The sequence below is a fragment of the Macrotis lagotis genome, chromosome 5 (genome assembly GCF_037893015.1).
Source record: "Macrotis lagotis isolate mMagLag1 chromosome 5, bilby.v1.9.chrom.fasta, whole genome shotgun sequence".
NCBI classification, from domain to species: Eukaryota; Metazoa; Chordata; class Mammalia; order Peramelemorphia; family Peramelidae; genus Macrotis; species Macrotis lagotis.
This window is the reverse complement of record NC_133662.1, coordinates 229,111,189-229,127,615: the sequence shown is the minus strand read 5'-3', so window position 1 is coordinate 229,127,615 and position 16,427 is coordinate 229,111,189. Positions and strand designations below refer to the sequence as shown.

The 16,427-nt window shown below is 39.7% G+C and overlaps 1 protein-coding gene across 4 annotated transcripts in view; it reads left to right on the top strand.

Moving 5' to 3' along the window:
* The first annotated feature begins 5,013 nt into the window (after positions 1-5,013).
* The window catches only part of ARNT (aryl hydrocarbon receptor nuclear translocator), a 56,363-nt gene continuing 44,949 nt past the window's right edge, over positions 5,014-16,427 (top strand). For 2 of the 4 annotated variants that reach the window (XM_074188756.1, XM_074188755.1), the window contains exon 1: positions 5,014-5,418. In XM_074188756.1, coding sequence (XP_074044857.1) covers positions 5,394-5,418 — 25 coding nt within the window. In that variant the 5' untranslated portion in view covers positions 5,014-5,393. The remainder of the gene's footprint in view (positions 5,419-16,427) is intronic. The other 2 variants (XM_074188754.1, XM_074188752.1) reach the window with 1 other exon arrangement.

Sequence of the window (16,427 nt, the reverse complement as noted above, 5' to 3'; positions counted from 1 at the left end):
AAAATGATAGACCCAATAAAGTCTTGGATAAGAGATGGGCTCTTCCACTTAAGAAAGCATAAAAAAAAATTCTCTGAACTTGAATTTCCTTTTCTTTTAATGACTAAAATACTATTTCCATTGGACTTCCTGTCTCATAGATTATGAAATTCAAGAAAAAGTATGTGATGATTGTGTGTATATATATATATATATATATATATATATATATATATATATATCTTAGATTACTCACTGTCATGGGGAAGGGGGAGGGAAAGGAAAGGAGGTAGAAAAATGTAAAACTCAGAAGCTTACAAAAAGATTAATGTTGAAATCTATCTTTGCATGTAATTGGAAAAAATTAAATTTTAAAAAAGTATATATGAAAGCATACTCTATAACCTTAAAACATTCTACTCTATAACCTCAAAACATCCTACAATATAACCTATTAATTACAAATTATGCCAGTTGGAAGAACTCTTTGTAGATCACATCTCTAGGCCATCTTCCCACACATCAAACTGTACCTAAACATGACGGATATGATATCTCTTTGTTTCTTAATGTGTTCTAAGAAGAAAACCTTCCTACAATCAGCTTCATAATATATTTATTGAACTGTTTATTGAACCTCATAGAATTAAAAGTCATAATTATAATATTTCTAGAAGATCTTTCCATAGTAACTATAATAGTAGTAGCATTTTTACCTTTGGAAGCAGTGACATCTGAAGCTGAATTTGGCCGTTGGTAGGGCAGTCTTCATCTAAATAAATGCATCTCTTTAGTAGCATGTGATTTTTGCCCTCTCAGTATTACTTGAGTAATGGTGGTAGTGGTATGGTATACAGACCATTCTCTTCATCTTCACCTTGGACACTGAGGAACCAGGTACTTCATGAATAGTTCAACTAAAACAGCTTCAAGTTTCAGATACTCTCTAATGAGTGAGAAAATGATCCCAATTGATTAAATAAGAACCTGGGTCATTTGAGGAATATTTCCACAACCTTAACTAGGCTGAGGAAGCCAAGGTTAATATATTGCTGCTCATGAACATGTGTGGTAAAAGGTAGAACAACCCAGTTATTTAATCTAAAGCAGTTATTCTGAACCATTTTGTTTGGTTTGTTTTGTTTTTATGTCATGGCCTCATTTAGGAGTCAGGTAAAGTCTCTGGGCTCTCTTTTCAGAATAAAGTTTAGAAATGAACAAGATAAAATACATTTTATTACAAAGGAAACTATATTGAAATACAGATGTAATTTTTTCCCACCCAAGTTTACAGATCCCTTGGAATTTATCCATGGATCTCCAAGTGGGGTTTGTAGACACTAGATTTAAGAGCCTTTGATATAAAATATTGAAGTATAACTTCATTTATTTCTTTTCCTTTTACTGAGGCTAATTTAATATATATGAATGTGTCAAACCAAAAGAGCTTCACTATGCTGACTGAAAGATATCTTTCAAGTTATTTAAATTCAAAATAAATTTGTTAAATGTCCTCTTAATGCGGGACACTATGTTTAGGCAGAGGGAGGCAAAGGTAAGGAATCAAACAAACCTTCCTTTCAAGAAATTTGTATTCCTCTAGGGAGATACAACTTATACATAGATGAGTATAAACAAAAATAGTGTCTAAAGCTGTATTTGAACTGAGTCTTCTTGACTACAGGTACAGGGCTCTATTCACTGAGCCACCTTGTTGTCTCTAGGCCCTCTTCTGTACATGCTTCCCATTTGTCAAAGTCCCTATTTTTATACTAATGGTTCTTTTTAGGGTTTTTTTTTTTTTTTTGCAAGGCAAATGGGGTTAAGTGGCTTGCTCAAGGCCACATAGCTAGGTAATTATTAAGTGTCTGAGACCATATTTGAACCCAGGTACTCCTGGACTCCAGGGCCAGTGCTTTATCCACTGCGCCACCTAGCCACCCCTTATACTAATGGTTCTTAATGAGATATGATTGTGTAATTCTAATTAATCAAAAAAGGCCCAAATATCTGGGTTGAAACAATCAATCCACCAAGAGTGTAAACAAGTACTTAATCATTTTAAAAGGAATTAAATATTCCTGCATAAGAAATATCTTATGATTGGCTAAAAGAATTAGATAAGCCTCTGGGCTATCAAACTTCAAACTGGTTTGGAATTATACATTGCAGTTTATTGCCTAGGTATCTGTGAATTTGGGAGACCTATCAGAGTCATTATGTGTGTCACTGGTGACCAGAGTTGGTAGTCACTTTTAGCAGAAGAAATGGGATTATAGTGACGTATAATAGGAAAAAAAATACCTGCAGATGTGGAAAATACAGACAGATGTGGAAAAAGTCATTGACAGAAGGCAGAAGCTTTAGGGATTATGATTCTTCTGGATAAAAAGAAGTGCCAGCAAGAGCAGAAATGTCTACAAACACACCTGTTATCAGAGCCTAGCAGAGAGCAGTAGCTCTAGGAATCATAAGGATGCTGCAAAAGGAGAAAAGGACTTCTAGGAGCTAATTATATATATATATATATATATGTATATGTATATGACTCATTATTTTTGAATTTTAATTTTTAGCTTGCTTTCCCCAGAAACCTTGTGAGTATAAGAGAAGTGAACCCATGGTTTAAGGAGAATGTTTTAGAACAACTGTGTCATTCCATTAAATTCCTTTTAAAAAAAAAAAGATACTAATAATGGGGAATGTTCATAGTACTAGAAGAACCTGCCCCCGCAAGGGATTTACATGAACTTTGAGTAGCATGGCATGACTTATTATTTATGTTTTTGTTGTTCAGTCATTTTAGTAGTATTCTACTCATGAACCCATTTAGCAGATACTGGTTTGCCATGTCCTTCTTCAGCTCATTTGATGGGAAACTGAAGCAAACAGGACTTGCCCAGGATCATACAACTTTTGTCTGACACCAGATTTAACCTCAGAAAGATAAGTCTCACTGACTCTAGGCTCAGCTCTCTATCCACTGAGTCACCTAGATGCTTCATTATATTAAAAAGCACGATATGTTATATATGAACAATATCAATGATTTATATAATTTTAGGTAGGGTACTTTGCATACATTATATATAATGTAATAAAACTGCATTAGCTATTAAGGTTATGCCTCCACTGTGTATATATAATATCATCTAAATAACAGTGCTCTAATAATAGTGATTACTCTGGTTGCCCCTCACCGTCTTGCATTAAGCCAAGATGAGTTTATTTTGTCTCCTCCCCCTCAGAGTTGTCTGTTGGGGACATCTAATATTTGCCACTGATGGTTCTAGACTCCACCAATTATATTCAGTTAATTTCAGGGGGCAGACTTTGTACCCCAGTTGCATTTAACCATTTCATGGTCAGATCTTCTTTTTGAAAAGAATGTCAGTTATTATATAGCATAGCCCCATCATGTTCCAAGTCTCCCCCCCCCCCCCCCCAAACCTTTGTGTTTCTGCTCTAGGCTTTTCAGGGCTGAAATATCTGATCTGGAATCCTGCCTCCAAAATTTCCATAGCTCCAGCTGGAGGGCGGAGGGGGCAGAGAAGTACTTCTATTGACTGAGGTTTAGGCCTGTGTGACTCAAAGGATGGTGGCACTAGCAAGGAAATGATGAAAAGAGGGGCGGGTTTAGTGGGAGAAATGACTAGTACAATTCTGGACATGTGCCTACCTATGAAGCCAGAACTGGTCCCACCATAAAACTCCTGTGCTCAAAGACCTTCTTTACCTCTCTAAAGAACCTGTGTTCCTTAGCTGGGCATTTGATGACCTGTATTGGTTAGTTCAAACTAGCCATATTCCTCGATTTTGTCTGGCAGCCTCTCCACTCCATGGATTTGTACATGCCTGGAGAACAATATAACCATAGATTTGGAGCAGGAAGATATCTTGGAGATCATTTAGAAGGGGAAGGGTAGAGAAGAGAAAAAAGCATTTATAGAATGCCTTCTATGTATCTAATCCAATCCCTTCATTTTAAAGGTGAGAAAACCACTTCAAAGGCCTTTCTGAAGACCCTGAAAGATATCCAGTATAACTACTACTACTACTACTACTACTACTACTACTACTACTACATCCTGGTTACACAAAGGATCTTCCTGATCATACCATATTTTAGAGCTTCTTCCTCCGTCAAATGTGCATACACAGGGGCCTTCCCATGGTAGCCATTTATTTATTTTTATTTTTTTAGATTTTTGCAAGGCAATGGGGTTAAGTGGCTTGCCCAAGGCCACACAGCTAGGTCATTATGAAGTGTCTGCGACTGGATTTGAACCCAGGGACTCCTGACTCCAAGGCAGGTGTTTTATCCACTACGCCACCTAACCGCCCCCGTTTATTTTTTTAGATTTAAATTTTCTATTTCAACTAGTTGCAAAGATAATTTTCATCGTTTCGTTTTGTTGGCAAGATTTTGAATTGTACCTTCCCCCTTGATAGTGAGTAATCCGATAGTGATTACACGTACACATATATCCATTAGTCATGTTGTGAAAGATGAAGCAGAAGAAAAAACCCACATGGTAGTCATTTTGTGATGACTGGATTGAATTGGATTTGTAGGCATTTTCTGCATTTGCTGCCACAAGCAATACAATTCAACAGGAAAAAAGGAAGAAAGGGAAGAAGGAAGGACGAATGAGCGCCTGCTAGGTGAGGGAAGTCCCCATGGCTAGGCGGCGGCTGGAGGCCGGCGCGGGAACGCGCCGGATCGGGCAGGTCTTGTTCGGGGTGACCTCGGAGCTGTGCAGGAGGCTGGGCGCTCTCGGCTCCCCGCGGGCCCGGCACCCGGGGGGCCCTCCGTGTCCTCCCTCGGGCCTCCCCGCAGTCCGGGCGCTCCGGCGGGCAGGCCCGGCCGGTCTCCTTTAGCACCGCTCGCGGGCCTGGGGGGGAGCCGGAGGGAGGAGGCGCCGGTAAGGCGGGCTTGGGGCGGCGGCGCCGGGAGCCCCGGAGGCCCGGAGGCCCGGAGCCCGCATCGCCGCGGCGGCGTCCCCGACCCCTGACCCCTGGCGGCGCGGCCCGGGGGCGGGGCGGGGCGGCGGCAGGCCCGGGATGGCTCCCCCAGCCGGGCTCCCAGCGCACGGGCCGGCGCCTCGACCTCCGCCGGCCCCGGGTCCGACCCAGACTCGCCGATTGGTCGGCGCCCCGCCGAGGAGGCCAGGCCCGGCTTAGGCCTCTCCTCCCGGGCGCGAGGCGCCTCCCCTGTCAGGGAGGGTCCGGGGCGCCCGCCATCTTGGGTTCCGCGGCGGCGCTCGGCGGCGGCGGCGGCGGCTCCGGCGGCTCCGGCGGCTCCGGGCAGTGGCTCTCCCTCCCCGCCCCCGCCCCCGCCCCTCCCGGGCTCGCGGCGGCGGCGGCCACGGTGGCGGCGGCTCCTCCCGCCGGGGGGCGCGGCCGCGGGGGCCATGGCGGCGACGGCTGCAAACCCCGGTGAGGAGCCCGCGGCCCGGACTGGGGCGGGGGGAGGGGGAGGGGAGGCGGCGGCCCCGGGCGGGGGCGGGGGAGGGGAAGGCCGGGGCGGAGGGGCCGGGCGGGGGCGGGGCAGGGCCTGGGGGATTCTGGGGGGGCGGACGGGGCCGCAGGGGCCGCTGGGGCCGGCTCCCCCCCCCCACCAGCCCGGCGCTGCCCCTTGGATCGGAGCCGCGCGTCTGTGTGCGTCTGTGTCACTGTGTGTGTCTGTGTGTCTGTGTGTGTCAGTGTGCATATGTTTCTGTGTGTATCTGTGTGTCTGTGTGTGTAACAGTGTTTTGTTGTGTGTCTGTGTATGTGTGTGTCTGTGTGCGTGCTTGTCTGTGTGTGTCTTGTGTCACTGTGCGTGTCTGTGTGTGTCTGTGTCACTGTGTGTGTCTGTGTGTCTGTGTGTGTCAGTGTGCATATGTTTCTGTGTGTATCTGTGTGTCTGTGTGTAACAGTGTTTTGTTGTGTGTGTATGTGCGTGTGTGCGTGCTTGTCTCTGTATGTCTGTGTCAGTGCATGTGTTTCTGTGTGTATCTGTGTGTCTGTGTGTGTAACAGTGTTTTGTTGTGTGTCTGTGTATGTGTGTGTCTGTGTGCGTGCTTTTCTGTGTGTGTCTTGTGTCACTGTGCGTGTCTGTGTGTGTCTGTGTCACTGTGCGTGTCTGTGTATCTGTATGTCAGTGTGTATGTGTTTCTGTGTGTATCTTTGTGTGTATCTGTGTGTCTCTGTGTGTAACAGTGTTTTGTTGTGTGTCTGTGTATGTGTGTCTGTGTGCGTGCTTGTCTGTGTGTGTCTGTGTCACTGTGTGTGTATCTGTGTCTGTGTGTCTGTGTCAGTGCTGTGTGTGTCTGTATCTTTGTGTGTGTATCTGTGTGTATCTGTGTGTGTCTGTGTCAGTGTGCATGTGTTTGTGTGTATCTTTGTGTGTCTCTGTGTGTCTCTCTGTGTGTGTAACAGTGTTTTGTTGTGTGTATGTGTGTCTGTGTGCGTGCTTGTCTGTGTGTCTGTGTCACTGTGTGTGTATTTGTGTCTGTGTGTCTGTGTGTGTCAGTGTTGTGTGTGTCTGTATCTTTGTGTGTGTGTATCTGTGTGTCTGTGTGTGTCTGTGTTGTGTATCTGTGTGTGTCTGTCAGTGTGCATGTGTTTCTGTGTGTATCTGTGTGTGTAACAGTGTTTTGTTGTGTGTCTGTGCGTTTGTGTGTCTTTGTCACTGTGTGTCAGTGTTGTGTTGTGTATCTGTGTGTCTGTGTGTCTGTCAGTGTGCATGTGTTTCTGTGTGTATCTTTGTGTCTCTGTGTCTGTGTATCAGTGTTTTGTTGTGTGTGTGTATCTGTGTGTGTGTGCTTGTCTGTGTGTGTGTCTGTGTCACTGTGTGTGTATCTGTGTGTCTGTGTATCAGTGTTGTGTATCTGTGTGTGTCTGTGTGTCTGTGTCAGTGTGCATGTGTATCTGTGTGTGTCTGTGTGTATCAGTATTTTGTTGTGTGTCTGTATCTGTGTGTCTGTGTGCGTGCTTGCCTGTGTGTCTGTGTCTTTGTATCTGTGTGTCTGTGTGTGTCAGTATTGTGTGTGTGTGTCTTTGTGTGTGTGTATCTGTGTGTGCCTGTGTATCAGTGTTGTGTTGTGTATCTGTGTGTGTCTGTGTGACTGTGCCAGTGTGCATGTGTGTCTGTGTGTGTCTGTGTGTGTCTGTATCTGTGAGTCTGTGTGTGTCATTAGTCTATCCCCAGTCTAGACATTTGCTCATGTAGCCTAGTGTGTTCACACAGGTGTGGGTCTGCGTGGATCTAGAGAGATTCTATTCGGTGCTATTCTGAAGCCAGCGCTTCCACATAGAAGCCAATGCCGCATCATATGTGTATATACATAGTGTTTGTGTATTTGAACAGTTTACACAAATGAAGATCCTGCATGCATCATATATTGGCATTTACCCAAATAAGGATTGAGTATACATTACATTTGTGTACATATAGTATTGGATGTTTACAAATTACACAGATAAGCATTGGTATATGTTGCATTTGTGTATGCATAGTATTTGTGTTTATACAATTTACACAAATAAGGATTGTCTATATATTATTTTTGAATGCACATCCAGTGTTTGTGGACTATGTGGACCATACACTGTCCAGGGGCTTTTCTTGGCAGAGGCACTGGCTGCTTCTCTACTAGTTTAAGGCAAATAGAGGTTAAGTGACAAAGGCCAGAGGCGTGAAGCTAAAGGTCCTTCTAACTCCAAGTTCCACTGTGTATTTCTGTGTGTGTGTGTGTGTGTGTGTGTGTGTGTGTGTGTGTGTGTGCACAAAAAACTTGGACTGTGATCCAAAATTAAGTTTTCAGAAGCTTAGATTCAAATCTAATTAGTGTAGGGGAGGTTAGTTTCCTATCCTTCAGAATTTTGCTTATATGTTGGATAATAATCTAGATGGGACTTTCTTTTCAGAAGAATCAGTTCAACAGAGTCCAATAAATATATAACTTGGATATATTAAGGATTTGCTAAGTGTTGATATATTTGGAATCAAGTCCCAGACTTGACAGCGGGAAGAGCTGAGTTCAAATATTGCCTCAGAGATTTACTATGTGACCTTGGGCCAGTCACTCACCTCTGCCTCTTTTTCCTCATTTGTAAAATGGGGATAATGTAGCACTTCCTCACAAGATTGTTCTGAGAATTAAATGAAGTACTAAATGAAGCACTGTGCAGTCATAATTATATAAATGCCAGCATTATTATTATAAAAATTGTTATTGTAGAAACTGACAAAAAAGTCTTATTTTATTTCTGCCACTGCCTGGACTGTAGACATAATTCCTTTCTGCCTCACTTTCTTCTGTAAAATTATACAGTTTAGATTATTTTTAAAAAATTACATGGGGTGGCTAGGTGGCACAGTGGATAGAGCACCAGCCCTGGAGTCAGGAGTCCCTGAGTTCAATTCCAGCCTCAGACACTTAATAATTACCTAGCTGTGTGGCCTTGGGCAAGCCACTTAATCTCATTTGCCTTGCAAAAACCTAAAAAAAAAAAGCCAAAAAAAATTACATGGACTAGAAAATTTTATCTTTTTGGTTTTTGCAAGGCAATGGGGTTAAATGACTTGCCCAGGGTCACACAGCTAGGTAATTATTAAGTGTCTGAGATCAGTTTTGAACCCAGGTCCTCCTGTCTCCAGGGTGAGTATCTATCTGCTGTGTCACCTAGCTGCTCTGACTAGAAAAATTTTTAAGTTTATTCTAACTTCTAAAATTTAGTGATTCTGTAATTCTAAATGTAATTTTGCCTGGAGATCATGGTATAGGATGAACTCTCCTAGGGTTCTGATAGGATTTTGGAAAAAGATTCTAATCATTTTTCCTCTTGGTTCTACACTACATAGATCTGAAACCCCCAAGAAGAGGTAAAAAGGTTCAATTGAAAAGGGCTGTTTTTCCTTGACCTCTTGATTCAAACTGAAAATGCTACCCAGGCATTTTCCAATAACTTAGATTTGTCCCTTTAGCTTTCTGGTCAGTTTTTTAATTTTTTTAAAAGAAGGAGCATTTCTAGAAAGCATGGCAATTAGGTACATTGATTTTCTTTTATTGGTTTTTCTATTAAAATGGGTTTCCCCAGATTGTTCACTCTAGGTGGAAATTTAAATTGAACTTGTGGGAAAAAATTATCATTTTACATTAGCAAGAATTTGATTACATCTAATTTGAATCATTGTGAAATTTTTTACTAGTTTTTCTGCATTGTTCCTGCAATAACTATGTCTGGATGTTGGAGAAATATTCAGACCCTGTCTCCTATTCTCCTTAGTGTTCGTTAAATTATTCTCATGAACACTTTTTGGGGGGGAAGGGGAGGGGAAACAGTTTGTAAAATAATGCCTGAAATTATATTGCAGAAAATTCTGAGAGATGAAACAAAACTGAAAAGGTGCTTGTTATTAAACTTTACCTTGTAGTAAAATGACATCTTTAAACTATGGAGCAAATAATAAAATTTTAAACTGATCACTTTGCAAAAGGTAACATGACACCCACTGGTCAAGTTGCGATTTCGTTTTGCCATATTTTATGTTCAATGCAAAGAAAATAATTATAGCTAATATTTAAGTAACACTTTAGAGTTTGCAGGATGCTTTATATACATTGTTTTATTCTTTTAGCAATCTTGAGGCAGGTCCACTTATCATTTTACAAATGAGGAAACTGAGGCTGAAATAACATGTAAGTGACTTGCCCTAGGACAACCTATCTAGCATCAGGTGGAATTTCAATCCTGATCTTTTTTATTCCTTATCTGTCACTATCTTCACTATCCCATACTAGTTGTCAAGTAAGATTTTTCCTGGAGGAGCAGGGGAGGTTTGGTTTTTTTTTCCCAGGGAAACAAAGGGATTATTTGCTTGAAAAAGAAAAAGGAGATCAGCATCCAATCAACACTTGTTGAATTTAATTGAATTGAACCTTTGAGGGCCACCTATGAGTTCCAAATCACCTTGAAAATCTCTTTTATCAAACAGCAATATTAACTCTTGGAGAGAGTAAAATAATCTTGCACATCTCTAGAAAGTCATATTTGGAGAATCAGCAAAAGATCACATAACTAAAATATAAAAGATCACTTATAATTAAAACATTGAACAATATAGCTTGTACTCCTGAAAAATAAGTAGGCAAAAGGGAAATTTGTTAGAAGGAAAGAATTCAAATCCTGGTCCTGCTATTTACCATTTATCTATGACCTTGGGTCACATAACCCCTGTGGGCCTCATTTTCCTCATCTTTACAATGAGGATTGTAGACACATTACTACTTGATATCTAAAGTCTTTTTAGTATCAGATCTCTGATGCTAAAAGGACAAAGTAGGAATACAATATTTTACCTGTTGTAGTAAAAATGTCAATTTTTTGAGAAGGCATCTAAGAGGTTTAGGATATTGGACTGGACTCAGGAAGACCTCAGTTCAAATCCCGCCTCACTTAGTGGCAGGGATAGTCACTTAACCTCTGTCTCTTTTCCTGAACCGTAAATTGGCCATGATGAGATAATATTTTTAAAGTGCTTAACTCTATAACAGATATTATATTTTGTGTTGGGAATACAAAAAGAGGCAAAAAACAATCCCTTGCCCTCAGTGAACTTAAAATCTCATGGGGGAGACAGTGTGCCAACTACCCAAAAGCAAGCTATCTATAAGATAACTAGAAATTAATAGAAAGAAGGTACTTCATTTGAGATACTGGGATGGCCTCCTGGAGAAAAGGAAGGTTTTTAATTGGGATTTAAAGGAATCCCAAAAGGTCAGTAGTTGAAGCAGAGGTGGAAGAGCATTCCAGGAATGGGGGTGGATGGGTATGGGAGTGGGAATGATTAAAAAAAATGCCCAGAGTGGAGAGATATGGAACAGCCAGGAGGCCAGTGTCCCTGGATCCAAGAAGACCTGTGAAAAGTAGAAGGGGGCTAGGGTGATGAAAGACTGAATGCCAGAGCATTTTATATTTTCTAGAGGTGATAGGGGGCTTCTGTGTATTGAGTTGTGTGGTGTGAACCCTAAAACTGTAAAAACCTTAAAAATAGGGTTAAAACAAAATTGACAAGAAAGTATAGATTAGACATGAAGTTTTTTCCTCTGGGATATACCATCTAAACCTTAAAGTGCAGGCATTTTCAGAAAAATGATCACATTGAATTGGGGAAAAAGTTGATCTTTTAAGCAAAAACAGAATAGGGAAAGTTATTAACCTCTTTTGTGACCTGACAATGAAGTTGTACAATATCTCTGCCCAAAGCTACTCCTCAAAGACTATCATCCTTGATTAATACTATCAAATCTCTTGTTGTTTCTTTCTGGCAAGATAGTCTCCTGGCATCCTGATCATTGCCCTTTGAGTTTGTAATTAACAGTAGGGAAAGATACCCAGGAGTCTTATTTTCTTACTTGTTTGGCAAGGTGACTGATATGAAGGCTGAGTACTCTAAAGAATCAATCTTTTACCAGGGTTGTAGTTTTGAGAAATTATTATATTTTGGTGGTGGGTGACATGTTCAGTAATGGAGGATGAATTGGAGTTGTGAGAGACTCAACACAGGCTATTTCAGTAGTCCAGATGTGAAGGGTCTGCACCAAACAGGGGTGGCAGGTCAGAAGGGCGAAGTATTGGAGAGATGGTACAAAAGTGAAATAGACAGTGGGGCGTCTAGGTGGCACAGTGGATAAAGCACTGGCCCTGGAGTCAGGAGTACCTGGGTTCAAATTCGGCCTCAGACACTTAATAATGACCTAGCTTGTGTGGCCTTGGGCAAGCCACTTAACCCCATTGCCTTGCAAAAACTAAAAAACTTAAAAAAAAAAGTGAAATAGACAAGCCTTGGCAAGTGTTTGAGTATGGTGAGTGAGACATAGTGCAGAGTCTAGGCCTTGAAGAACTGGGAGGATGGGAGGTAGTAGGGAAGGAGGGAGAGGAGAGATGTTCTGGTGTCTACAAGAGAGGTTATAAAAGGAGATGTGTTGATTGTCTTTGGAAGATAATTTGAGGATAGAGAACTGTAAAAAACTCTGGACTTGAAATTGAAACCCTGTTTTGAATCTTTCCTTTGAAAGCTTTCTCTGAAATCTTTGTAATTAGCTGGAGAATTCAGCAAATCTCCTTGACCCTTAAGTTTCCTTATTGTAAAATGTGTATAATAATACTTGTAAAACTTAGTTTACAGGTTGACTGTAATGATCATGGAAAATGCTTTTGCAAATACTTAACTGTGCTAGCTCCCCCCCCTCCATATTTATATATCAGTTGAGTAGTGAGAATATCATTTATGATGTTGAAATAGTTATATTTCTGGTGTGAATTAATCATTTTCCCATTAATTCTAGATTTTTAATTTTTTAATTTCTTTCTTTTTTTTCTTTTTTCTTTTTTTGCACTGGAAAGTAGGAGTTAGATGTCCCATGAAGTCTTTGGTTCTTCTTGGGTAGTCTATGGATTGAAGAAACATGAGCATCACTTGTTCATTTGGATAAATGATTTGTGATGCAGTAGTACAGAAGAATATACATAGAGGAAAGGAACCTGTTAGAAGAGGGACAGATATTTGATTTAGATTCTGGCATTCATGACAATCTTTGTGAATTGGTTTGTGTCTAGGGTAGATTTTCCCTCTAAGTTCTGATTTGCATCAACAGAGACCTGTTTTGTGCCTCAGGCTATAGTTTTATTGCAGATGCAGAAAGCAAGAGGAAGTAAATCTTTTGTGTTTCTGAGGGTGATATTTAGGAAAAGTACTTTCTCTTCAAGTTAATAGGTTTTAGAATCTTAAAACCTAAAACCACTTCAGGATTTACAACTTTAAGAAAAGTCACCATCTGATAAACTTATCTGTTACACCTATATTTACTCTTTTCAGTGAAGGCAAGGGTGAAAATTTGTTCACTATATATAAAAAAAATCTTGCTCTCTGTTCTGTTTGGAGCATTTTTTAGCATATCTGCCTTGTACCTGTGGAACCAGTGAATAATGAAAAGATTTCAATGTGATATTTTCTTTTTTTAATTCTATTTTAATTTTTCAATACATGCAAAGATAGTTTTCAACATTCATCTTTTTGCATGCTTGACAGTGAGTGATCTGATATATAGGTTATATATCAACCTATTTTCAGTAGCAAAGCTTTTTAGAGTATGTTACATAATTCAGTAAAGTATTGTCAAAGTATCATCATCATTATTATTATTATCATCGTCATTATTATTATTATGGAGGAAGATGTCTCAAGTCTTATTTACTTTTCTATAAAATCAGATCTGTAGATCTTCAGTCCTATACTTTTCAGACCCAGAACTCAAGTAGAGGTGGGTAGTTTTAAAACAACATGAGATTATATATGTTATACATGATATTCTACAAATTTTATGAAGTTTTTTAATATAAATATGAAATTTTTTATCAGATTAGGTCTAAAGATTAGTGTTCAGAAAGCCAGATTTCTGAGTAATGTAGTACTACATACCTACCCATCTTCTGCTCTCTTTTCAGTTTGACAAACTTTTTTTTGCTTTGGCAATACCATTTACTTTTATTTTCTTTTTGTTTTATGTCTTAGTCATTTTTGGAAAACATTGTTCCTCAGTTAGATTCCCCCCAATAAAAAGAAATAAAGTGTATGTGTGGATTTGTAAACACACACGCATATACACATTAAAGTGCTATAGATAAATAAGACAAAAACTGAATCTTGAAACTTTGCTCTTGAAACCCTTAATCCTGCTTGAGGAAGGAGTTCTTCAGTGATCACAAATAAATAGAGGGAAGACATCATGGAGGAGGAGATAGATGAATTGAACCTTGATGAAAGATAGAGGCAGAGTAGGAAAGGAATGCATTTCGAGTATAAGAGACTTAGCTTGTACAAATGCCTGATGGCAGGAAGTGGAATGTCAGGGAATACCCAGCAGTTCAGTTTGACTGGAACTAGAACATAAATGATAGTGATGTGAGTAATAAGGTTGGAAAGGGAGGGTGGAGCCAGATTTTGGAGGGCAATAAAAGCCAGACTGAGAAGCTTGTATTTTATCCTTTTTAAATTGGTTTTGGTTTTTGTAAGACAATGGGTTTAAGTGACTGCCCAAGGTCACACAACTAGGCAATTATTAAATGTCTGAGGCCAGATTTGAACTTAGATATTCTTGACTCCAGGACCAGTGCTCTATTCACTGCTCCACCTAGCTGCCCTGTATTTTATTCTTGAAGCAATAAGAGGCTATTAAAGCTGTTGAGCACAGCTCAACAATATTGGTCATTTCTATGCCTTAGAGAAGATTAGTTTGGCATTTGTTTTTGGCTAGGCAATGGGGTTAAGTGACTTGCCCAAGGTCACATAGCTAGGTAATTATTAAGTTCTGTTGGTTTGGCATTTGTGTAAAGGAACAGGGGACCATTTGAGAGACTCTAGGAATCATAGCCACTTGGAAACATGTGGAGGTAGAACCCACAAGACTTGGTAACTCACTAGATATGGGTGAGGGAGGGAAAGGAAAGAGTTATGGATGACATCAAGCTTTCAAATTTGGAAGCAGCTGTTAGCATTCCATTTGCTGTTTGCTTCCTTTTAAACCCAAGCAGCATGCTGATAGATGAGAATTCATAAAGAACACTATTTTGGTTCTGACCTGTGAAAAAGTTCTGTGATTTTGTATCTGCAGATATTAGAACTCTGATTCTTATGCGATTGGACTAGAGGACCTCTTAGGACCTTTCTTCTTTTGAGATTCTATGATTTTTATGAAGTTTCTTTTTTATATATAAATGTGAAATTTCTTTCATTAGATTACTTCTTTTTTTAAGAAAGATTTTATTTATTTTGAGTTTTACAATTTTCCCCACATTCTTGCTTCCCTCCCCCCACCCCCACAGAAGGCAATCTGTTAGTCTTTACATTGTTTCCATGTTATATATTGATCTCAGTTGAATGTTTTGACAGAGAAATCCTATCCAGTAAAATTACATAATAAGATAACGGTTTTTTTTCCCCTCTAATTTGAAGGTAATAGTCTTTGGTCTTTATTTAAACTCCACAATTCTTTCTCTGGATACAGATGGCATTCTCCATAGCAGATAGCCCAAAATTGTTCCTGGTTGTTGCACTGATGGAATGAGCAAGTCCATCAAGGTTGTTCATCACCCCCATGTTGCTGTTAGGGTGTACAGTGTTTTTCTGGTTCTGCTCATCTCACTCAGCATCAGTTCATGCAGATCCTTCCAGGCTTCCCTGAATTCCCATCCCTCCTGGTTTCTAAGAGAACAGTAGTGTTCCAGGACATACATATACCACAGTTTGTTAAGCCATTCCCCAATTGAAGGACATTCACTTAATTTCCAATTTTTTGTCACCACAAGCAAGGCTGCTATGAATATTTTTGTACAAGTTCATCAGGTTACTTCTAAAGATTAGTGTTCAGAGAGCCAGATTTCTGAGTAATGTAGTACTACATACCTACCCATCTTCTGTTGAATTTTTACATGTTGGGGGGAAGGTAGTTGTTAGGTACCAGACAGAGATCTGTATCCAGAGTTCTTAATTTATAAGGAAACAAAAATATAAAGATGAATGGAAGGCACTTTTGCCATGATTTTACCTAGATTTTACAGTTTAAAGATATAATTGAGCCCAATATTCTATTTAGGAATTTGTGCTTTTTTTGGTGAGGAAAGTATTCCATAAATGCCTTTTACTTTTTCAGAGGTCATTTCTTGCTCTAGTTTCTCCCCCTTCTCCACCTCCCAGTAAAACCTTCCTTGAAATAAAAACCATCTGTGAAAGGTATAAGCACCATTTTCCATTTTCTTTACAGAGAACTGGGAAGCGTGTCATCATTTATTCTTTAGGACCATTGCAAATTTAATCTGAGTTCAGGAGAGTTTTACTGTAATCTCATTTATTGTTTGTATTGTCTTCATAACCTGTTCTCAAGAATCCTGCCTAGTATGTTTTGGCCACTCCAGTCTCCAGTAATGCTAAGAAGAGTTTGGGGTAGTATTTATTAATCAACACATTCATTGAAACTATGGAAATCATAATTGCCAGCTTTCCTGTAATTATTTGGGGACATAATGGTACATATTGCTCCTGATAATTAATACATAATCTTTTTATATGGGATTCAGTGGAAGAATTGAATAAATTTATTATAGGATGTAATTTAAAATCTCTTGCTGCTTCTGCTTATTATCTACCAAATAAAAGACATTTGATTGACAATGGAGTAGCAAAATTCTCCATAGTGATCTAGTACACTGATATGTGATTGGTACTCAGTAGGTGTTTGACTGATGCTAATTAATTAGTTTACGTTTTAAAAAGTAAAGCGGAAAGGTAATTTGTAATATAGCTTAAAAGACTTTTCTTAAAATTAAAAAGATGTGAGGGTTTTTTTTTCAGTTTTGGAACAATGAAAGTTATTTAAGAATAGTTCTTTGCAATTATTATA